Source organism: Varroa destructor, unplaced genomic scaffold (genome assembly GCF_002443255.2).
Source record: "Varroa destructor unplaced genomic scaffold, Vdes_3.0 BEIS01000004.1, whole genome shotgun sequence".
Classification (NCBI taxonomy): domain Eukaryota; kingdom Metazoa; phylum Arthropoda; class Arachnida; order Mesostigmata; family Varroidae; genus Varroa; species Varroa destructor.
Genome location: NW_019211457.1, coordinates 44088137 through 44112253, shown reverse-complemented (window position 1 = coordinate 44112253; position 24117 = coordinate 44088137). Strand labels below are relative to the sequence as shown.

General features: G+C 41.0%; 2 protein-coding genes across 19 annotated transcripts in view; one reads left to right on the top strand and one right to left on the bottom strand.

The window, feature by feature from the left end:
- LOC111250417 (kinesin-like protein KIF2A) overlaps window positions 1-24117 on the top strand; it is a 48967-nt gene that overhangs the window by 2868 nt on the left and 21982 nt on the right. Inside the window, exons 2-3 of one of the 7 annotated variants that reach the window (XM_086987640.1) lie at window positions 1545-1834; window positions 10748-10810. In XM_086987640.1, coding sequence (XP_086843766.1) covers window position 1834; window positions 10748-10810 — 64 coding nt within the window. In that variant the 5' untranslated portion in view covers window positions 1545-1833. Of the gene's footprint in view, window positions 1-1544; window positions 1835-4268; window positions 4718-9768; window positions 9906-10744; window positions 10811-17125; window positions 17940-24117 lie in introns of those variants that run through there. The other 6 variants (XM_086987637.1, XM_086987636.1, XM_086987638.1 and 3 more) reach the window with 6 other exon arrangements.
- On the bottom strand, window positions 7412-9900 carry LOC111249095 (uncharacterized). 12 transcript variants are annotated; one of them, XR_015326810.1, is made up of 4 exons: window positions 9465-9732; window positions 9044-9086; window positions 8260-8519; window positions 7412-7883 (listed from the first exon to the last, which is right to left on the bottom strand). XR_015326810.1 is itself a non-coding variant. In XM_086987654.1 (4 exons), exons 3-4 carry the CDS (start codon window positions 8539-8541, stop codon window positions 7647-7649), a joined length of 519 nt encoding a protein of 172 aa, XP_086843780.1. In that variant the 5' UTR covers window positions 8542-8574; window positions 9044-9086; window positions 9465-9724; the 3' UTR covers window positions 7412-7646. The 12 variants fall into 12 exon arrangements, 8 of the variants coding, with proteins under 8 accessions (XP_086843780.1, XP_086843779.1, XP_086843782.1 ...); XM_086987654.1 differs by having other exon boundaries at window positions 8260-8574; window positions 9465-9724; XR_015326811.1 differs by lacking the exon at window positions 9044-9086 and having other exon boundaries at window positions 9465-9730.

The window sequence follows — 24117 nt, the reverse complement described above, 5'->3', positions numbered from 1 at the left end:
ATTGAACACTGACAAGGTCCCTCAGCGGTGCGCAACATTTGATTCCAGATAGATCGAATGAACTTAAGTTGAAGATAAAGCCAAAAACAGTACATTAAAGGTCCAAAGAGACCATACAGGACAAAAAAAAATACATGATTAGACGCTTCAGGAAATAAAATTTGCTTGGCGCCATTGGATATCCAATTCACTTCTGTTGAACTTGAAGTATTTCTGGATGTATAACATTCGGAAAATATAATAGAAATCGCTTTGGGTACTCTGATAAAATTCATGCTTCTTTAACATTTTTTTAGATTATTCTCTAGTGTACTTCGTAACCAGTATCGTTCCTGAATGCAAGCGATACATCAGATCTCATCGAAAAGTTCGATTTGTACTACGCTGGCAGATGATTTGCTTTACTAGATTACAATGCAGTGCTATACCCACCGGAAGAAGGGGAGTACCTTCAGCTGTTCAGTGTTTACTTAAACGCTTATACCGAAATTTGATTTTTAGGGTATGAAAGTAATATCCAAATCCATTACTCGGTCTCGTGCCCCAAGAAGTATATAAATACTAGTTTCGATACTGTATATCAAAGGCTGGATTAGATACGATATCGTTGAACGCATCGTGTCCCAATGCGCAGACATGACTTTGGCGTCAACTGTACAGCGAGGAACCATTTCCTATTTTAGAGCTTACAATCGATCTTAAATAAGTTTTCTATTTGCGACGTGAAATATCAATGTAAATTATACTTAAATATTATTAATTACTCAATGATTACTCAATGTTACAATAGTTTTGCCTTTTCCTAGTGCAAATTCATCCACCTAGGTTGACCAAATTATCAGCACAGAATGTTGCAGCACAGTTAGAAAAGACAAATTCGTCAGTCGTAACAACTTGATGATTTAATGGACAACCGGGTGTAAAAGTAGTGCAGCGCTTTACCATATTGGTAGCGGTGTGTTTCAAGTAAATCTTGCCGAAACACGGTGGGGTGACACTGGCGACATTATTCAAAGCCCCCGTTTCTCATACATTAAATGACTCCGGCCTATTGCTACAATAGGGCAAACTGGTTCATATAGCGGCGTCGTTCTTTTCTCGTGTTCGACGTTATTGGAAGGAAACGATTGGACTTTGAATGCTTTTGAATTCGAATAGACCAACGTTCATCATCGGAGGGCGGGAAGCTATTCCACACGAATCTCCGTGGCAGGAATCAGTTCAGGCGGACAACAACAAGGTATCCTAGTCATACAATTGTGGTGGAACAATGGACATTCACTGCTGCTCACTGCCTCACTGCTCCGACATATCCACACTGTCTATGGGTCGCTATGGGAAAGCACAGCTATTGACGACCCTCGCCAGGTTCACGGAATGGTAGCACAAACCTTCCAGCATCCCATTTGTTAGATTCGAAAATTAGTTTCGATTTTGACCCCTTTGACCTCATCTTACTATAAGCGGTGGACAAATTACACCTGTATGCCTGCCGTTCAGTAATGATTTTAAGCCATTTAATGACCTATAATTCGTTGTTTCAGGCAGCGGACGTTCTGATGGAACTTTCAATGCAGCCAGTAAACTACCAGAAATGTTGTGCCATGCACGAACACAGATGCATGTTTAGCCTTGATAAAAATATGTGGCTTAAGTGCCTTCAATTTTGGTGACTCCGGAGGTGCTCTGCAGTATTTACGAGATGGGCGATACGTTTTGGTGGGCAGTGTTACCAGACGTTACGCATGGTATCTGCACTCTACGGTAGATCAAGTGAGGCGAGCGCTAGGATCGACCGGGTGTGCGCTCCCGAACATTGGTAAACTTCGAAAAAGTTGAGTTCAAATCAAATTAATAACGATGTTAAAGTACAATAACAGAGAGATGCATTTCGGAGCTGTGCGGCTGCCAATATTGATTTACGATTTCTCTAGGTGCCGTTATGCTTAATTTCTGTTAAAGTGAATGTATCTGATAGTTTCGTGCGGCAAAAGAATCTTGGATGAAGGATTTTTAAAAACGTAGTCCGGTTATTTTGACCTACGTGTCTTAGGTGCGAGGCTGGACAACAACCTACCTTGGGTTTCCTACTTAATTAGCGCTTTTACTGCCATACACCTTTGAGTTACAACAGCTTTTCCTAGTTTTAGTATGAGCACGATCGCATAATTCTGTAACAATTGCATTTTCTGGATCATCTTGTCACAAGGTTTGTGTCTCACAGAAACACAATACTAAGAAATGGACTTAAAGAGCAGTTAGAAAATGCTTAAAAACAATATTTCACGCTTGTTAATTACATCACGGATGACGCACGGCAGTTACGTCACGTATTGTAAAAAATAATGTTAGGAGTACCCTTTGAATTTAATGTTACCAGTACAGCTCTATTATCGTTCCGTATTGAACGTTCCTGAACGAGTGGAATTGCACGGCAATACGCAGGTTCGGTGAATATGGAAAGACGAAATGTAAAACGATTTTTTTTTAATTTTTGAAAAATATGAATTTTATTATACGTGCCTGCCGGCCTGTGTGTTACCCTTTACCGATGTTGATCAGAAGCAAAAATGACACCGATATGCCCGCTTGCAAGTACCTGTCGATGTCGCGAAAACGAGTGGTTAGTTCTATACGGTACACTAGTCTTCGTTTTTACCCAATTATTGTATTTTGGAACTTTTTGTTTACTGATACTATCAAGTATTATGTCCTGTTAGGTTAGGTTAGGTTAGGTTAGGATTAGGAGATTGTTCCACCATTTGTCGAAAAACTGAAAGCCTTCAGTACTTTTTTTATGCAGTATTATTTTCTGTTAAAAAGGAATAGGGCAAGTTATTTTTGAAAGGTATACGATACCTTTTGTATAGGCTGAAACACGGAATAGAAATTTCGGAAGTGTGCCGTTTCGTTATCTGACATAATCATCTTTGGAACTCAAAACCCAAGAGGTTCTTACTATGTGCAATTTTTTTCCGGAAGGCTATATCCTAACATAGTGTGTGAGTCAGAACACTAAGCTAAATAGATACCAAGCGCAGTCACAGTAGTCAACGGACACGTTTGTACCCGTTGTATGTCCTGCTCTGTAGCAAAACTATTTGAAGACTACCTTAAAGAAGCCTAATGTAAGACAAATTCAGCGATAGAGCTGCAACGAGAAACAAGTGTAATCTTCATTCCGGGTCACTTCTGCGAAATAAAGCCTAACAAGTTTAATGGGGCATGAAAATGTAATCGTAAGTAAGCGAATATGACGAAAAGGTACAAGTTAAAAAACATGAGGTCGAAGTAAGACCATTCAAGTTGAAATATTATTTGACCATGTTTCTTAAAGCTCTTAAGATTCGTGCGAAGAGACTAAAGCTTTGAGCGGGTCTATTCGGATTCTGTTGGTATGACTGGTAATGAATTTCTAATTGCTGAAACTAGCCTAACATCTATATATGATGGTATGAATTACAATTGAGTTATACGCTCTATTTACAGCTTCCTGTATTTCCAATCTTTCAAATCTGCTCTGTTTTTTGATGATGGCTAGTTACCGCTTTTGCGAGCTCATCGCGTCGTCCCGTCTTGCAGTATTACTTCTCGTATGTGTGTTTGGACACACGGGACAAGTTCATAGAAGCATCGTTGGATCTGCATTCGAATGCGGAATCTCGAAAAGGGCCTCATCGCTCATCATCGGCGGAGAAGAAGCCATCGCACACGAGTTCCCATGGCAGGTATCGTTACAGAAGCGCGGCCCGTTTAAATCTGCCTGGCAGCACAACTGTGGCGGAAGCCTTATCGATGAACAGTGGGTACTTACGGCGGGTCACTGCTTTCGAAAAGTTGCCTGCCATAAGTATCGGATTGCCGCTGGTGGACATAATTTATCAGGCATTAATGAGCTAGACGGAGTTTACCGTAAACCAAAAAAGTGTGTCGTAAATCCCATGTACCATTCAGCACCATGCCTACGCCACAATTACGATTTTGCCCTGGTTCAACTGAACGAGCCCGTAGATTTTGCTGGTAGCGACGGCTCTATTGCGCCCGTGTGTCTTCCGTCTGAAGATGACTTTGATTCGTTTGACGATCAAGAGTGTATCGCATCGGGCTGGGGTCAAACTAGCCGCGAAAACCGTACTAGACCGTCAGATATCTTGAAAAAAGTTCAAATAAAGCCGATATCCTTTGAAAAATGCCGCGCCGATTATTTAAAAAGAGACATTTATGCCATCGGAAAAAGTATTCTCTGCACATCTTCGGAAACCCAAAGTGATGTTTATAAAGGTGATTCTGGTAGTCCACTGCAATGCGAACGTGGTCACCGTTATGTTCTCGCGGGTCTTGTAAGTGGAGGCTACCGAAAGATCGATATAAACTTACCGATGCTCTATGCACGTGTTAGCGAAGCAGTTAGCTGGATTAACAAAGTACGAACAGAGCAGACAAACAAACTCGAGCGTTCTGAGCCTGCTAAACAAGCTGCTCAGAATCAATCGGGTTCAGACCTACCTAAATAACATCGTCGGAAGCAGCCAAGCTCTGACAAATCTAAACAATATCGTGCAAGGCAGCAGCGATATGAGTCGTCTAAACACGGTAATACTGGACCCGAAGATTCTGGCTCGCGCGAACTGGATTACAGGGGACTGTGACTTAGCCGGGCGGCATTATACGGAAAAACAGTATTTATTTTGGCTAACCAGCGTAATCAGAAAGAAAAGTAAGTACTGGGAGAAAATCATTCGTGAAAATTGAAAGGCGAATCAACAGGGGCTTTTGAGTTATCGTTATATTGATCCGAATCAACGAAGGAACACACGAGTTAAAAATACCTTAGTTCGAATCTATGAATATATCTATATCTGGTTTTGTTGTTTGAGCTTGAATGTACAAGGATTTAAATCACTGCACTATTAACAACAAATGAGCAAGATTTATTAAATTATTACCGATATCGATTTAAAAGAGTGTGATGAGTAATCTTCTAAGCCTTGGTCTAAAATACCGTACGGAGGTCTAATTGGCCCAGATTAATGATTTAGTAATATATACGTATATGTTCAAATACTTTTATAAAATAAAGCTATGCTTCAAAGGTTGCTGCTTGCTGTCCTACGATACAAAAGAGATGCGTTATTTTGAAGAACGTGTTTTAACGTTTGCTTCCTAAAGAAATCATTGAAGATCGGTACTTTTATTTGCTCTTTACTGGCTTGACGTGGTTATACACAAAAGAGGGACGTATGGAATGACACTGACCCTGTCTATTGCCGGTTTCTGAATAGACACATATAAAACTTGCTAGTTTGTTTTTGCTAAATTTGTTTTTGCTTTTTGCAAATGCAGTTTGACATTTAACAAAGGTTCCAATATAAACAAAAAAATCTCACATCTGCTGTTACTTAAAAAACAACAAACGCAATATATGTAGATTCAGCAATTGAAGTCCATAATAGAAAAAGCTGATTAATTATATGACCTAGATTTTAGTTGGGGTGGACAAATTAGGCTTTACACAAAAATTCGATGATGATAACGATACGCTAGGGGAAATCTGATGCTCAACACCCAGAAAAACCGTCGATATAAATTTATCTGTGTGGTAAAGATATTTGCAAACTGAAAAAATTTACCCTTTGGGGCAGTCGGGCTCTTGAAAAAAACTACTGAAATATTACAATGTAAACGCCTAGTATTTTTTATTATCTATTATAAACCAAACTCAAATGTAGTGTTTTTTTCAAAATTTATTAACGCACGTCTCACCCTGTGCTTAAGTACCCGTCGACCTAGCAGGCCGTAATTTCTGCCATGTTAAAACAGTTTTTCCATCTCAAGATTGTAACTGCTTCATTTTAGGTTTTGCTTGATCCTCGGAAGGAGAAAAAGAGGGCGCTAGGTCTGGTGGATAAACTCAGATAACAAAAATGTGCCGTTGAGATGAAGCTTTTCTTTATAACTCGCGATGCAAACACGGAATCGAGGTGGGCTTTCACTAAAAACGCATTCGTCTCCTGATACAAAGTTTGCTTATAAGACTACGAATAGCCTCTTTAAATTGCTTGGAATCACCTGTGTGATTCAACAGTTCTCTCAGCTCTCTGTGAGTAATTCAACGATCCTCTAGCACGGATTATTTTACTTTTCCCACAGTTTCGTCCGTACTCGATACATTAGATTGCCCAGAACGAAGATTGTCCTTAAGCCTGTTTGCTGATTGCGGAACCCTAGGCAGCACTGACAGGCTTCACATTGACCTATGTTCTGGACTTGGAAGCTTTTAGATACTATCGATCTTGCATTTGCTTTCGAAAAAAAGACGAAAGAACAACGAACACATAATCCATTTACTTACAGGTGCTTGTAGAGTACCAGCACACGCTCAAGTGTCTTGAATATGGTACGTGAGTATTATACAATCCCAGTACGCGTATGTCGCCTTACAAACAAATATCCAGCGCTTATCAATACCTTCTTGATCTAGTGTCTTATGGTAACACTCGCTTTTCACTCACTTTTTGGTGTCCATTCTGAAGCAAAGCCAATAGACAGATCATAAGTTTGCGCACATTAATCCACGTTATGGGGGTAACATCTGTATAACCGCACTTCTTAAAGCAAGCGTATCCAGCTATAACAGTAGACTATCTGGATAAGCTCTGCTGGATCAGAGCTTTCTTTCGCCTCGAAGACGAGCCTCAGGAAAACACCAACCTTACCGTTTTGCTGATGTCGCTTAAAGGAACAACACTCAACTTTGTCAGACTTAGTTAGTCCTGCACCACCTAGTTGGCTTGCATGAATGGCTTCACGGTCCCGCTTGGTCAAGTAGTTAGACATTTTTGGCACGGAAAAAAACTGGTTATCTATTAGGTTTCTACGGAGTATACCTTTGAGGACCTTCGTCTCGAAAGACGTGGTCCTTTATCGTAGTTACCGCTTGGCAAGATATCCGCATTCTTCGAGCCATGCTTTCGGGGTAGTTTATTTTTTTTGTCCATATTAAACCTTGCCATCCATTAAGTGCAAATGCCCCAAGTGCAGCGATGCTCCTTTGTTACTTACTAGCAGAGGAGAGCAACGCTCCACAGCTACTCGCTCTGCGATTCGAAATACATTTTCAAAACGATTGTAAACTATTTATAAAAAAAAAGCAATATATATATATATATATATATATATATATATATATATATATATATATATATATAGATTCTACATAGATGTAAGTTCCGCTTCGTTTTATACAATTTGCAGCTATTGTACATAACGAAAAAAGTTACTATACATATTTTGTTATAGCAAAAGAGGATACGGCTAAGGTGTAACAAATATGGCCGATATATTGTTAGTCTCCGACCAGCGGTTTAGCTTTCTCACTGTCTATATATACATATGAAAATAGGCATATTGGTTGAAAATTAACAGTCGATTTTATTAAGATATTGAATTAGCTTGTTCCCCAATGGACCACACGACTGTGACTGCCGTGTTGACATGAACCGTGTCTAGTTAAAAGGCAGCCGTCAATAAAATCTTGTATATCTATCAATATACATATACAGTATCAATAAAATAAAAACTGGCTCAGAGAAACCAAGTGCGGTTCAGCTGTACTCATTTAAGGGCAGTTAGTATATGCTTTCACTTTACGAAATAATCCCGCAAAACACCATAAAGCAGTCGGTTGCATATGTACCGTAATGTTCAGTAATTGCTAGTCCACTTGAAGGGACAAAAGTGGCCGGAAGATAAGTTTTAGCTGGAGGATGATCTTCAATGAGGATTCTTGCCAAATAAATCTTCTCGCCATTGTTGTTCCTTCCCAGCTGCACACAACGCTCCATGTCGACCATGGAATTATATTGAACCCAGCGCATTGTTACCTATATAGGATAAGATGACACAATAAATTAACGGCTTTATTGCTAGCATTACGGAAAGCATTTCCGTAGTATTTAGCACCAACCGTGTTATAATGACTTTGTTTTTTTTTTATTAAAAACCAGGTCAGACTTTATGGATGCTTCGATATACGCTAGAAAAGATAAATGTCCTATGTCCTGCCTATTGCATATAATAGGTCCCCCCCACCAAACGAATCTTTCATGGGTCTATAAAATTTAAAATTACTTCAAAATGTGTTAAATGTTTGCTACAGTAAAGTAACAATGAGTATTGCAACAAAAACTCTCACAAGTTTCCTATCTTCTACCTTTTTTCTTTTATCATTTAGATACAACACTGTAATTGCAAACCTGCCTTGTCGAGTCCTTTGCATGTGAGGATTTCCGCCAAAACGTTATCCTCATAATGTATATCGTCAAAACCTCGCACTCCATGCACTATGACGCTATGTCTAGTTCTTTGCCACCCAAAAGCGGGAACCTGACCGGTTCCATTGATCCTGACTACGTATAGGGGCGATGTTCCTCTAGTACCACCCATATGATAGAAACCGGCGGCAAATGCGTTTGGTGGAGGGGCTGTGTTCGTTGTAAAAGATGTCCAGACACAGACTGCTGTAATGACAGCCGTTGCCATCGTGAGCTCACTCCGTGCTAAAAGTATTTGGAGCTAAAAGTATTTGGAAATTATTTCTTTTGATGATTTCGCAGAGATCTAACAAAACATTTTTGTGCTACAAAATATAAACGTTTTTTTTTTTTTAATTTAAACACATAAGATATAATTAGATACAATTACGTGATACAAAAGAGGTAATAAGAAAAGTTTGAATTCGCTTGTATCATCTAATGCTACGCTAGTTAAGACGGAGAGGATTCATCATATGGTAAATTCAGCGGTGCCTACTTCAACTCATTAAGTAATATTTAGTACACATTACGGATTTTATAACAGAGGATATAGATGCAATTTTTTATGACAAGCGGCAGACGGGTTGAATATATTATGATGTTTTTGCTAAGCAGACGATCTAAATAGAATAACCATATGTACACAACGTAAGTGCAATGTCATGTACTGTCGAATTTATCTAACATATGATAGTCGCATTTTGAATATAGAAAAGGTAGTCTTTTACGTTTCGTCCACGACCGTATTGCGCTCCCTGCTAACAAGGTTCACTGAAAATTTTGACAGAATTTGCACTTTTACTGTAAACAAATGCAGTTGGAGTGACCGTGGCGGGTCTCTATTCATATATATATGTATATACATATAATCCGTCTTTTGATTCGCTATCGGAGAATTTAAATAGTGTTTTGGTGTGGCGCACCCGTCTAAGATAGGGTTCGACTTGATTTTCGGCCTTCATTGTCATAATAACATATGCAAACAGACATTTAATCTGCCAAGAAAAACATAAAATACCGAATCATAAAATAGATTCATGTACATCGAGTTTAATTTTGATGCACTTAAAAGGAGGGTACGTGAAACGTCGCATAATCACATAGAACTATGTAACAATGATATAAAACGACAAAATAGTCTGAACTTACTGCTAAAGAGCTCCGCTTAGGAACGTTGAGAAGGCCACCAAACACCACTATGGCTACGAACCTTTACCCAGAGTCACTGACGGCTTATTAACTCAATAAATGCTACCCGACAAATAGCTCTTTCTTCGTGTAAACGCAGCGTTCTCTTTATATACGATACGAAAAACTACGATTTGCCGGCCTGATGGAAAACTGGCATCGGCCATAATATTGCTCTTTCCACTTTCCAATTTCAATAGCAAACGGCCATTTTCCTTACCAGTGTGTTTGTGCGCGTGTGTGTGCATTATGAATCCGTACGGACCCGAAATGCGTGACTCTTACTTTTTTCGATAGATTCCTGGCAAATGCGTATACACATGACGCAGAGTTATCCTGGAAACCGCGTCCCCAATAGATTCCGAACCCTCTTCGAATGCTGTGTAGATTTATACTGCCTTCGTAAGTCGAGAAACAGTTAAATTGAAATCGAACATCGAAGTTGCGGTGCTGGGACGACCTAATTCTCTATATAAGCCTAGAGTCGGATAATTTCATCAAGCATTGCCATCGTCTAAATTGAAAATGGGGTTTGCCGGTTATGAGTAAGCTACATGAAAAGCTGTCCGCTAGGTATTCTGGGTGCCTTTTGCGTACCAATATCCACCCAAATTTTGGCAACGAGCTGCGCTAAAAGATTTTTGTCATAAAATGTGAAATGAGGTGAAAGAGTATTAAATATAGCTTACTGTAATTCTACGAAGCGTAAACAAATTTTGATGACGATGATTCTGTTCGCACTAAGGCTCTCAGCGAGGAGAGAAGTAAAATCGCCTACAGGCCGTTTTGGCCGTGATGGAGCTGTTTGCGGTTCCCATAACGCTGACTTTTAGCAATCAAAAATAGAAAGACAATCATAAGTATCTTAAAAAAGTGACACAGCGTAAGTTGTAACGATCGAAGTTCTTGATGGCTTATATATATATAAAGTTGATTTCTTAAAACAAATGAGACATCTAAAAGGACTAAAATTCCTATAATAAAAGACTATTCATCTAGCCGATGAAAAGCATATAACATCAATGGCTTTTTAAGGTATTCTGCAGCTTGATAGCCTAATATGTACGTACATTCTGGAGTATAATTTTACTGCACGAACTATACTTATTATGAACTTGCATATAGACTTAGTGACATTACCTCAGTGGCTCAGATAAGCAAAATCTCCTTGGCATCTCGGCCTTAGAATAACCCTTTCAGTAACATTCAATCTTTAATTTTTTTGTTTGTATTCTGTGAAGTAGTGCTGCTACAACCAGGTCGAGACGTCACCTGTACAAATGGCGACGGGGGGTACCACGTATGCGGTAGGTTATGATTTCTTCTTTCGAATTCACACCGAAGCCTTTCATTCGAGCCTAGATCTTCGTGGTCGGTGCTACTGAGTGATACTCATGATACACGTTTTGAAATAAATAATCGATACGATGGAGGAAAACGCCTTGTTTCTGTTTTCATTTAGTGCCCTATTGATGGTTAGCATATTTCCAACTTATGTTTCAGTCATTGAAGAATGAATCAAACTGAGATGTATCCTACCCGTGAGAGAGGTGCGTTAGACCTTAAGGGGGGCTGTGCAGCTTTTTTGAATTTTGTCATATTTTCCCGCAGACCGTGTAGCTCCTTGGCAGGTACTACTTATTTTAAAAGTATGCACGTAACAGAAATACTTGGCCCAAACTTTATTTATAAAGCGTGTTTTTCTCATGTTTTCTGTTGAAGCAAGTAATCCTCTTTTTTGAGAGAACTATCGCATTGAAGATATTGGGTTTGCGCAGATGATTCATTTATACACCGATCGACGCATAAGCGACGACAGGTTCGATCAGCCAAGGATGATTGCACTATAACGTAATGTGCCTTCAAATTCACTTAAACTTCGAAAGTGCCTCAAAAGACATCCGAGCAAAACACGCAATTTAGTGAGCTCAGGGTTGATATATCTGGTAAACCCACTTCAACTTAAAACGTCACTTTTAAAATTACGTTTGAAAGAACGTTTGTGGTAATTAATATTTAAAAAAAACTGCTTGAAAAACTATGGTATTCGATGTTATGGTACAAGTGCTTTGTCTGCACAAGAAGTTATCCGAAGAAGACAACCGAGCTAAATTATGAAGTTTGTGCTCAGGGAAATAAGCACCAATTCATTATTTAGTGACTTTACTAGCTATATTGTTACATGTCCAATTTACGCATTATAGATCAGGCTAGAGTAGCACCTTGAAAATAAGCTGGAAACTATAGCACTGCCTGAAAGATTCTATGGTCTATACAGGAAGTTTCATTAATGCTAACCATCAATCGGAGCTCATTTCATAAAACAGAATTCGAATTACTGAAGATCAGACAGAAACGAGGACACGACGAAAAAGGTGAACAAACAACTGTATGTTATTGTTAAAAAGGCATTCAGTAAAAAGTCGGACAAATAGAGTTATTATTATTAGAGAAAAAAGAGGACAAATGGAGTCGTAAATCGTGAACTGACATGGTTAATATAAATGTGTATGTTCAAAAGTAAGTCAGAAATAATTGATTGCCGTACACGGTCGTGTGATTTCCGGAAAGGAATACGGTTACTTAAACATTCGGCCATTTCCTCATTAAGAATTTCATCTACTACCACCGTCCTACTATATTAGAAACCCTTCTTTAAAACGTAGAGACGTTAGTAGCTCGTTATAACTTGCGAGACGCATTGTTAGAAGTATAACGGAGCCAGCTTGTTGTCTTGCTAGCATAACTTTTTCTCAGATAACTGTTATAGAAAAGAAATGGTCTCTACGTAATTGCTTGCTTTCTACCTCTACACGAAGCATTGGCATGTGTACAGTTATTTATTACTTTGTAGGACGATGCAAGACGTAGGGCGTCTCGTCGATTGTTCGCATCTTCGTAAATATACGTCTTACGAGTTAATATACAAGCATATATGCTTTGTCAGAGACTCATTTTGCATTAATTATACTTAACAAATGAATATAAGAGGAAATTGGGCCATATGGGCTACTCCGGACTTTTTTTCCGAAAAAAGACGTTTATTTGACGTCTATGTTTCGAGTTTTACATTTGGTATCGCCCTTAGACGTTCCATGAGACGGCTGGCTCGTTGCCAGCGCGAAACGAAGTCTGCCTGTCTATGCTTGGGTTTGAACCCAGACCATGAGATTAGCATAATTTGAGTGCCTAATATTATCAGAGTGTCATAATGCTTTAGATAGATGTGATAGATATTTTCACAATCACTGGGTTTTTTTCTCTAACAAAATTTTAAAAGATCGAACTATATGGGACAGCCGAACATTTTTTTTGCAGTTGGTTAAACTTTTGCAGAATAATAGAAAAGCGAAGTTAGAAATTCGGCGTTGTACGACGGGTCCGTTTGTCGCAAGGATGCATCCTCTTTCTCAAAAAGAGCACAAATTACATTATCACCCTCGGGCCTAGATGCTCCATGTGAGTTAGGCCTATACGGGCTAGTATGATTTTTAGTTTATATGAAATTCTACTATGCAATGAAATTGGAATAGCTAAAATGTCTCTGGGTAAAATTCACTGATTTGGAAATACACACGTATCTATATATAAAACTAAACTGACGTATCGCATTTTCGCGCTTATGTGTCACACCTAAAGGTTGTGTTCACCAGAAACCAATATTCTTATAGGGGAGATATATAACTCGAATGCTTTATTTTGCTGATCAGTAATAAGCATAAGTCATAAGCATAAAACTTTTAGTCCGCTGATAATTCAAGCATCATGCATGCAAACATGCGGTTTTTACAAGCATGCTTGTTGATTTAAGTTCACTCGGTAAATCACCAGTTTAGAAAAACTAGCGCGTTTTCATCACCTGTACAACACAGCTGACCAATGTACCATATTTTTAAATATATCATGTCTCTAAATGACTTGAGCGCTGTGTCCTGTCGATCTTTTGAAACTTATGTAACGATTTATCAAGCAGAGAATGTTGAACTTGGCTATTATATCTCGGAGGTTTCTCGAATAAAAGCAACAGGGTGCATTCATGTCCATATATATATAGTGCAAATCAATAAGGCCACTAAAAACACGCTAACGTAATTTCGATCTCAATGTCGAGTCCTACCTGCCTACCTCATTTGTCCTGAAGGAGCTAACGGTTAGGTGAACAAGTATAAATCGAAATATATAGAAAAGCAAATAGCTTCTATGGAAATTGTCCTAGCCGAAGACGCAATCTAGTCTAGTTACTTCTATATTGCGCTCCACAACTCTGTACTGTGCATATAATTTAATAGCTGAGATATGTCCAAAAAAAAAGTCTTCGAAAAAACACCAATTAATCGGATAACGTTTATTGCATTCATATTTGTTCACGATGCCACTAAATCCATATATAGAATAGTCCATTATGCTTAATAACCCTCTCAGAAAATGTATTTTGCCTCGTGGGAACAGGTAAAGTGTTAGCAACAATAAACATAGTTACATACCCGCATTTTGCGACGCTTACAACCATAACTTTCGAGACAGGCTTATTTTTAACGGCCTGAAAATTTATACGCAACTGACTCGTTTGAACGGATTTTTACAATAATTAATATACTATTAGCTGGAAAGTTTACAAGCTACGTGAGTGAGTAGACAGCGTAGAGCAAATTTCGAATTGTACTTAATGTATTTCCGCCTTCTTACTTGTGGGCGTGAAAATTATAGCAAAGTAATGATGATCACATGTAGAGGAGACAAACAGATATTATCTGCTAAGCAGCACACCAAAAGTTCTCAAGTATTATTTTTTCGATTAGGTTTTGTAGAATAGGACAAGATTGCTCTGTATTATTTAAATGCACCCTCCTTCTAGTTGGCGTTACGTAGTTCCTTAACTTCTTCTTCTTATCATTTTTAGTTCGTGTCAACATTTAACTGAAATGTATGTAAGCAGCATGAGCCACTGCGAGCAGCTAATTCGTACGTACGGAGCGCTTTTTTGTAGCTCGTAGTTCGATCTTATACCGTTGCTGCCGTCAGAATCGTAAAAAATTACGCATTTTTCATCGAATACTCCAGTGACTTATTAGCTTGCCGCCGCGGAATTACCGTTCCGGTTGAGATCTTTTTTATTCTTTTATCATTTGGTGTATGAAGATACGTTTATGTGACTAAGATTGAACGCCGAAAGCTTGCAATATTTTCAAAATATGTTCAGACTACCAGATCTGCAGGCATTCTTTACTCGACTTTCTGAGGTATGTGTTGTTGACACTAGGCTCCGTTTGAGTGGGCAGATACGACTGTATTCGTCTCACATGAGGGTTTGCCAGACTATGTATTGGCGTAGCTAGAAAGAACAGTGGCCCCGAATAGTTTGATGTATTAGCAAATATTTATGGCGTCCTTGGGTACGGACCTATAAAGAAGTAACGATCCATTAAGCTCTGGGCCACATCTTTACCAAGACCGAAATCTGTGTTCTAGTATATTTACGAGCCAGTATTTTCGGTCTAGACTTAGAAGATCTCGAGAATTAGATAGGCTTGCGTCACGATAGTATAATCAGTCGAAAGTATGTTTTGCACAACGCTATTACTTACTGATATAAAGATGCCTCGTCTTTACGAATCAATAGTCATGTCCGAATGTGGCTTTCGAAAGATAGTGGTGGCATATTTTGGAAGAAAAATATGCACAAGTCATAATGAAATTTCATAATCAACTCCATGATAAATTTCCACCTAGGCATTGACAGATATGACGAGCAAAATTCGATAAATGCAATTTTCATCTACTGTATTTTTGTGTCTCGCAAATCATATGATAAAACCTATAAAGTGCAAACTTAGCGCCAATATGCCCCTGTAACTTTCCTCTAATTGCAATGAGAAATATTTATTATTTCACAGCTGATTAATGAGCTACAAGCTAATGACGTTTCTTGGAGATTGAATGCTCGGCAGAACTTTCTCACAAGCGATGCTCTAGTATACAGCACGTATACGAGTCGATTCCGTGTCGTCGCGTGAGAGTCAAATAATAATCTCAGAGTATACGGTTTGGTTCTGTCAAGGTTCGTTGGATCCCAGGTGGCCGGGTTTTCCAAATGAGCCGAACTTCGGAGGCAGCTTCCATTGATACATCCGTCAAAGTGAATACTTTGTCAGCTGTGTTTGCTGTTAACTTCAGTGGCCGTTTAATCGTGGGTCTCCAAATGTCTAATTCTTTTCTAACCTTTTCTCTAATGCGTACTATGACAAACTGTCATACCTGTCGGACAAGGCGAGCTATCTAAGTAAATGAACTATTTCCGTTCAAGCCAAACAAATCGCTGCCATAAAGCGTTCCCTTCCTTCTGAACCTGACACCTACTGCCTTGTTCTTATTTGTTTCGAGTCTAAGGTCCGCGACATAGATGAAATCTGCAGATTAAATCGATAACGAGATGGTCAGCATACAAAACCAGTTTTATAAAGAAGTGTTGATGCCTGATACACGGGGGTAACTGATCAGAATCGAAATGAGCAATATTCAGGTTGTCCCAAGGCAAATCCAATTGTCTGTGCTACTTCGTCTTTTTCGGTAAAGGTATATACATCTACAAATGATGGACACTTTTATACAGAATATTGTTACCAATTTACCTTACAATAAGGGTTTCGGTGTTGCGCGTTCAAATTCGAAGATGTCTAAGCGATAAATAGAGGTGGTCACCAATCGAAGTATTCTGTAAAGGCTTTGTCACACTAAAAACGCATAGTAAAAGCCTATGATGATAAAAAAAAAGCTGTTAAACAGCTCGGCTGTTAATTTCCGAGGTACCCGTAATTTATGTGCACCATGACCGTCCAAATACCACTTATTTAATTCTATTTAGTACGGAAATTTGTTTCTTCCTGCTTTAAAGCTCTGTATACGGCACAAAGATGGCCTTAAGCACTTTAAGTTGACTAAGAAGTAAAGCATCTGCTGAGATAATGCCCTTGCGCCACACTGAGACCAAGAAATGTGGCTTTGCTATTGAACACACTGGAATAACAACCAGAAGCATAAAAAACTAGACCATCTTTAAACTAGCATACAACAGCAGTCGTGACATGTTGCAAACAGCATTGTTCGTGCGTAATTTCAATCTTCGTTCGCACATACAAATATTCTCCACACTCTGCCCCCGGTCTTCGTAAAGCAACGCCTGACGCGCACTACTCAAAGTTACGACTTGATAGAAATTTGTCGAGAGAAAGAACGAAAATCACCGTACTTTCTAACTTGACAACAATCATTGGTCACTCGAAATTACCGCTACTTTCTTGAAACAAACGTAGCCGACAGACAGATTCTCTTTGAGTTTTCATGCTATGATGCTTCTGTCACACCGAACACCCCATACAGGTTATCTACAATTAATGTTACGCAGATTAATTCTCTTATGGACAGAGGCCCTATTATCGTTCTCGGCATTTACCAAGAGACCGATCCGTCGACTTCACAACCGCCCGAAGCACCACGAGTTCCTCTAGCAGAAATCATCGCCATCACGAATGTTCATTCACTTCTTGCTGGGGTCGGCCATTAACCGTGGCCATAACAGCAACATCAGCCATACCGTCTCCACTATCGCCAGCCGTACTGGCAGTAGCAGACCGATCTGTCCCAGTGAGTGGAATAGCGCTGCGTGCGCCTTTGCGGTTACGCGGGTTGGGCTCGCTCGCTCGCTCGTTCGCTAGCTAGCTAACTGGGTGGCTAACTTGCCATTTTGCTTTGACTATCTACTTGTGTTTTCGTTCGTACACTACTACTGCCAGTAACGATTACATACATATCGAGTGAGCAGTGGGGTTGTCTCGAAGTGACGGATTTTGACGGCCCTGCTACATTGGCGACAACCGGCCGCTCTGAAAGAGCGCCAGCGTAGCGCCGAGTGCTCCACCTTCGGGCAGAGCACAGTATTTTGTGTGTGGGTGTGCATTGGAGTGCGGGAAGTGAGAGCTCTCTCAGCAGATAAGGCTGTGCGGAGCGAACGGAATACTGATACTACTGCTGATGTTACCATAGAAGCAGCAATACACTGCGAGATTTCGAGAAAGCGAGGGAGAGAAATAAGAAGCCAGAAAAAGTGCTTAAGCGTAGAGCGACCACTATTCCTGTCAATGAGGTCTACCTGACTTTTATATCTGTCTCTGTCTATCGGCTGTGTTCTTAAGTGTTGAGTGTCAAATAGAATCGAGTTAGATATCGTTACGATTGCGTGAGCAAACCCAAGTGTCTATTTGTGTCGATCGGATTTTTTCTTACATTCGATGGACAGCGTGCTCTAAACGTTCTGTAGTTGGTGTTCATCTCCGACCTCTAGTTCGCCTCGTGCGTTTCTCATCTGAGACTATTACCCACCCCGTCAAGATTCGAGGATGCTGACCGTTGGGGTGGACGTGTCTATTCAAAGAACCTCCGGTAAGCCAATGAGAAAGAAAGCGAGAGTCGAGCAGTGTGTGTCCCTTTAACAGCAGCTCATCCATCCCAGAAAAAAACGAGTTCGTCGCACACCCTTTTTCGTTCCCAGCAACTATAACGCTCCATTACCATACCTGGTAGTGGGGTGTCGGGAATCAGATACAACCGTTTGCTTCTATTGATCTAGCTAGCTGTACCCAGATTCACGGAACAACCGGTTATCCTCGCACGGTTGTTTAAAGAGCTCTGATTAGAATTTTATATGAATCGTGTTTACCAGCATTACCACTATTAGTACTAGATTCGTGTAGCCGATAGTCAGATCAAGGGCTATGCAGCAGCAGAGATGACGGATGACAATACGACCTTTTTCCATTGTCGTTTTATAGTCACTGGCAGATAATCTACAGTAAAAGACCAAATAAACGTGATCTCATTCGAGATTCATTTTTTCTTTCTACTAACGACACACACGGTACATTGTTGCTTCTGCTAGTAGCTTAGTACTAACTGAATCGGATGCATTTTGCCTGTTAGCACTTGAGCCAATCTATTCTTACTTAGACACGAAGAGGGACTCACAATGTTTAACAATTTCGCATACACAGTATAAACTAGTAACGGTGAAGGTGGCATGGAGTGCATTTCCCATCTGACGAGCATCCCCGCTTCTTCCTGTACCGTTTTGTGCTTTCACTTTCGGCCAGCGTTGTTTTGAATGGTCTGGATGGGCTTGCTTCTCGAATTCTAGGTTGTTTGCTACAAACCTCTCTTCGCCTCTGCCGATAATTCTTTCCCATCCATACGACATACATGCATAGCATTATCGGTTTGTCTATTTCTTCACGTCCGCGCCTGATCCGGACCGTAAACCTCTAAGTTCTAGTGACCACGTCTTCTGCGGTAATTGTCGAATTGCTGAAGCTTTCCAGCTTCGCGACGAGATTCGCCGGTTGCTTTGAAAAACCAGACGTTGTCTCCATTGTGACCCTTATTGCTTTAATGCTGCTGTCGTTATAGTCACCCTGTCATTTCCGCGGCGGCGGCGGCGGCGACGGCCCAATTTTTGTATTGTCCATTGGGCTGAAGTGGTAATACGCCGTGTGGGAGTGGTATTAGTTGTTTGTCGAGATGTCTATCCAGTTGTTGCTAAGCTTGCTAATAGCGACTCCTGATGGTGCTGCTCGGTAGCTCATGGCGAAACTGTGATGATGGCGGCGATTCGGCTTAAAAGTGTTTGCCTATTAACATTTTAAAGTAATAGAACTCGTGAAGATCTATTATTACAATAAAAATAACAATAAAAAGTAATAGTTGCAGTTGTGATCATTTTTGAAATAGTGCTATCGGAAGTAGTAGACGGCGTTATCATATAGTTCACGTTGGGTCGAGGTAGTTGCGGTGGCGCTAAAACCCTCGTCGGTGATAGCCACAGTGCGCATCCGACCTCATGAGCTCATCCGATCGATCTATTACTGTCTGTCGGCAAAAAGAGCATCTACCGACATCGGCAGCTCTGCAGTTCCGTTTCGGCTGGCAACAACAATAGTGATAAATACTTACCCCGTTACCACAAACAGAGTCGGCAGCAGCCTTCGCCGTATGTCTCCTCTCAGTCCTGCAGTTGTTGTTGCAGCAGTTATTAGGATAGTGGTATTACCCATCGATCATGTGCCGTTATGTGTTTTGCTCGTATGCGTCAGTGCCGCCGGCTACTCACAATACATAGACACATATTGTACTCTCCACAATAGACACACAATAGTATAGCGTAGTATGAATATAGTTGGAACCCTGCGCTGCTTGCTTGCTATAATATAGTTTTCCCGTTGGTTCTAGCCGGTTGTTTGCTTTCCTCGGCGCGTTACGGGCCGCTCTTTGCTGTTTACTTCGACGTGCTCGTTCCGCAGTTCGCCTGTGAAGTTTTCAGCGCGTATGGCTGCGTATAAATCCTTTCGAGCTCATGCCAACCGCGTATAGATAGATTGTACCGGTAGACGATTACGATGTGTGCCATTATGAGTAGTGGACGCGGACGTAGAAAGATGCGAGCTGAGCTCCGATGATGATCTGACCACTGCCGCTGCTGCTCCTGCGTAAGACAGTGCGACGATGGTCCAAAACTGGTAAATACACTTGCGGTGCGGCCATCGACAACAGCTGTGGACACCGACTGATATCTAAAAAACAGGCGGCCAGTTGTCCTACTGCTGCTGTTGCTGAAAAACTAATAATTGCGATGAGAGTATTGGTGCATATTGCATGCAAAAGAAGCTGCAATACAATAACGTGAGAAGATTATCGGCGTTCGGTACTGTGCAGTCGTCCAGTTATTTTCCAAGATTTCCAGTACGTCTATATGTTGGTAGATAGCCGCCGTAGATGAGTTTGGTAGTCCACAATTTTTGTCGTCACTACATCTTTACCAGTAAATTCATCTGTAGGCGTCGTACAGGGCGGTTGGACGGTTCGTTCTATTTCTGTCGTACTAGAATCGTCCCATTGCTGTGAACGGATATTCGAGGCAGCAGTCTCATTCAACTGTTCGGTAATGGCCAAGTGATAGTCGGTATTAATTAATATGGAAGCGCGATACGGACGCTCATCATCTGCTTAACCACACCAATATGTTCCGACTGCGGTGGCAAGCTGAATCAAATGACCCGTAACTTCACTGTATTAGATTATTTGCATTGAATAACATCGTTGTTTTTCCCGTTCTACCAGATTATTTATCTCTTGCTTCGTATCATCTCATCTTCATTCGTCACGCAGATGGAAGAATAGCGGCCTATGCAGTTATCATCAGTATTTAAATAATCACTTTTGCCAATCGTACCAACTTTGCAAACCACTGTTTCTATTTCGAATCATTGATCTTCTTTTTTATTGAACCAGGAATGGATGCATGTTGGGCGGTTTTGCACACAACAGCTGCTAAACTCAGCGGCCTTATACCCCTTATGTGGTAGCTATTGCCCATACGTAACACTTGTTTCAAGGGAAAATTGGCTTCAGTATGTCAGTTTACGTGGTCCGAGATGCGACATACATGTCTCTAACGGCCGGTGCTAATACAATGATGCCCATTCGTTGAGATGTTCTGTTTACTGTGTAATACCGTACAGCAACCAAAAGACAACGTGCCCGTGATAGGTGCTGTCGTGCAATGCGCTTGAATTCTCCGTCCCAATCTATGCAACTCTGGTTTAGCGTCTACCATCTTGCCGCGAGCGTGACGGCAGGCTACTTACCGGTCAACAGCGGCTGTGCTAAAGACCGCACCAGCAGTGGCAGCAAGACAAACGTGTGGCGACCGTATGTTCACGCGACAACGACGCAAGCGGCTAGCGACATCGACCGAAGTAGCACCAGCGGCAGGCATCACTCGAGGATTCGCGTCGCAATAGTACTGGTGGACACTGTCTACCTCATTCGAGGTCACGGAGCGCAGCGAGCCGAGCAAACTAGCTAGCCTACTGCTGTGTCTGCGTGACAAACATGAAGAAGGGGAATTCTGAGAGGTACTCCTACCGAGAGAGCAAGGTGGCAATCCGGCTAAAGTCGAGCCGCCGGGTGGATGGTCCACCGGCTGTTTCGATGCTAGACTAGACCCTGGCCAGGGACAGATATTGTGTGGATGTCGCTTTTCCCACGGAAATCCAATAGACCGTTCTCAGGCTAGACAGACAGCAGTAGAGGTCTGGCCTAGAAAAGGCTGCAAGTAATAACGGGGTTAGAGGGGCAGTACCCTGGAGACTAGATGGGTCTAGAGCGGAATTTTTCTGTATGTTCACAGACAAAGCCAAAGCGTTGTGCAAGACTAGGAAAGTAGATTTCCAACGGAACGTAGACATCCACAAAATTTTTGTACCCAAATATGACAGAAATTGTATCTGAGCGTGTTAGGTCACACCATGATTAAACATGCTGATAATAATGAAGAGTACAGGCGCAAAATGGTACGTTTGTTTTGATTCCGAATTTGTCTTAGGTCATTTAGAAGGACTTCAGCGCAGACTCTTGAAATACGCAGCCTTTAATGGTTGTCTGCGGGGTACCTTCTTTAGGAACATTGTTTACACTATTTTTCGACGTGTGAACAACGCAGCGCTTTGTACTAGTGATTTTCTAAAGCATTATCACTTTTTTTTTTTCTCAAGCTTATCATTTCCTATCGCATTGACATACAGCGCTACAGTCAATTCAGCGTCATGCTTGTCTAAATACAATGTCTACATTGTACAATCGTATGAGCCGTGTTGATGATTACGCTGGCCACGTTACCAGTTGTTAGCAGTGATAACGACGCCATCAACCAGCAGAAGCCTTGTTCCTCTATTATGTCCATAGACTAGCAAAAGCGACCCGAGGAACCCGGCTTCGCCAGAGTTTCGAGCCGCTCCTGCCTATTGAAAGATCGCGCGTTTCGGAAGAGACACGAATAAAAGTGATGCTTTTGACCGGTAAAGCAGGCCGCGAGCATTTCCGCTGCTGGTGCTACTGCCGCTACAGCCAGAGCTTGATATCGGGCAGAATCTGAGCAACGCTGTGGATTAGGGAGCTATAGAAGCTAGCTATAGAGACAGTTCCACCATTATGACTACTCTTTCCATAGCTTCGTCATGGACTGAAGGCAAAGGCAGGACAAGATCGCTCCTCCGCCCCGCATCCAAGTGACTCCTGTCACGACATGCTTGAGACGTGTCTCGCCATCAGTGCAGCTAGCAGCACAGTACTCTGGCAACAGTCAACGATGTTCTGTTTAGTTTTGTCAGTCCTTTAGGCGACAGTGGCGCTGCGTGCCTCAGTTTCATCGCGTATCACATTGTATCGCTAGACATTTTATCCACGTAGTTAACTATTATAATGGCATCCTGTTAAGACTGACTTGATGATGACGTCTTGTAGAAATAATTGCGCCGCTATTTTCGTATATCGCTTCTAATCGGGTATATGAGGTTCATATGAATACCTATCATACAAGAGACATTACTTAGATGAAAGAATCACCACACCTTTTTCACGCATTTCGTTCAAGTAAGTACCTTTCTTCTTTTGCTTCATCACCTTATCAACGGATTTAATTTGATTAGCAAACTTTCAAATTGGAAGAAAAGAAGAAGAAAAAAAAACTTGAGAAAAAAATTAGTTTTATTATTCATCGCACTTCACACATATTAGAATTTCATCTGTAGTGACTTCGGCGCCTATCGTGACCAGCTTTAGAACTAAGCACATTTGCCTACCGACTTCTGTCAATGAGGCATTTCGCTTTCCTTTGCATCCCTTTTTTGATCGTTGCCTTCTTTGTGCGTGGTTAGTTAATGTTTCCGTGAATATTTTTCTTTTCACAACAACGGAACGTTTACGGGGTACAGCTGCTGGAAACGTCTATTAGGCAGCGACTTCCCTGCATCGCAGTCGCTCATCTGTTGACAATGACGATGACGTTCCTTTCGTCGAACAGCCTCTGCCGACAAACGTGAATGTGAAAAAGAAACACATACAAACGATTGAAATATTCCAACACCAATCGAACTACTGCTATGTCAGTCAAACAAAGGTGGTATAGCAGAGATAGGGAGACAGAAGGAAAAAGCTAAAATGATAATTTGATTAGTGTTTGTCACAATTCGTAGCGTGTCTAGGGGGGACAGAGATCGATTCAAACGGCACGTAATGGTGGGAGAAGCCAGCGAAGTTTAGCTCTTGCGGATCAGGCAGGGCCACATGTTTGAAGGCAGAGAGGACGGTGTCGAGTGGAGCCTCGTAGTTCATTCCGCTGGCCCGTGCAATAATAATAATAACGGGGCAAAGCGGGCTAGATCGGGCGACAGTGGGAATGCTAAGAAAGCAAACGTGATCATAACACTATATATTATATATATATATATATATATATATATATATATCAAAATCAATAGTTAACCTCATCATTGTGTAACGATATCGGTAGGGTTGACAATGCCCATCAATCATATCGACACGCGGGAAGAAAGATTCGAGCACTAGATCAGCTGATTGACGAATAACAGGTTTAGAAATGTATGCCGCTGTGATTACCTAGAGAAACCAGGTTCGGTCTTGAAGCCAATTCTCTGAGGCATAAAATGGTTCAGTAGTCGTCCTGCGTGGTATAATAAATTCACAAATACGAAACCCCATAATTTAATCG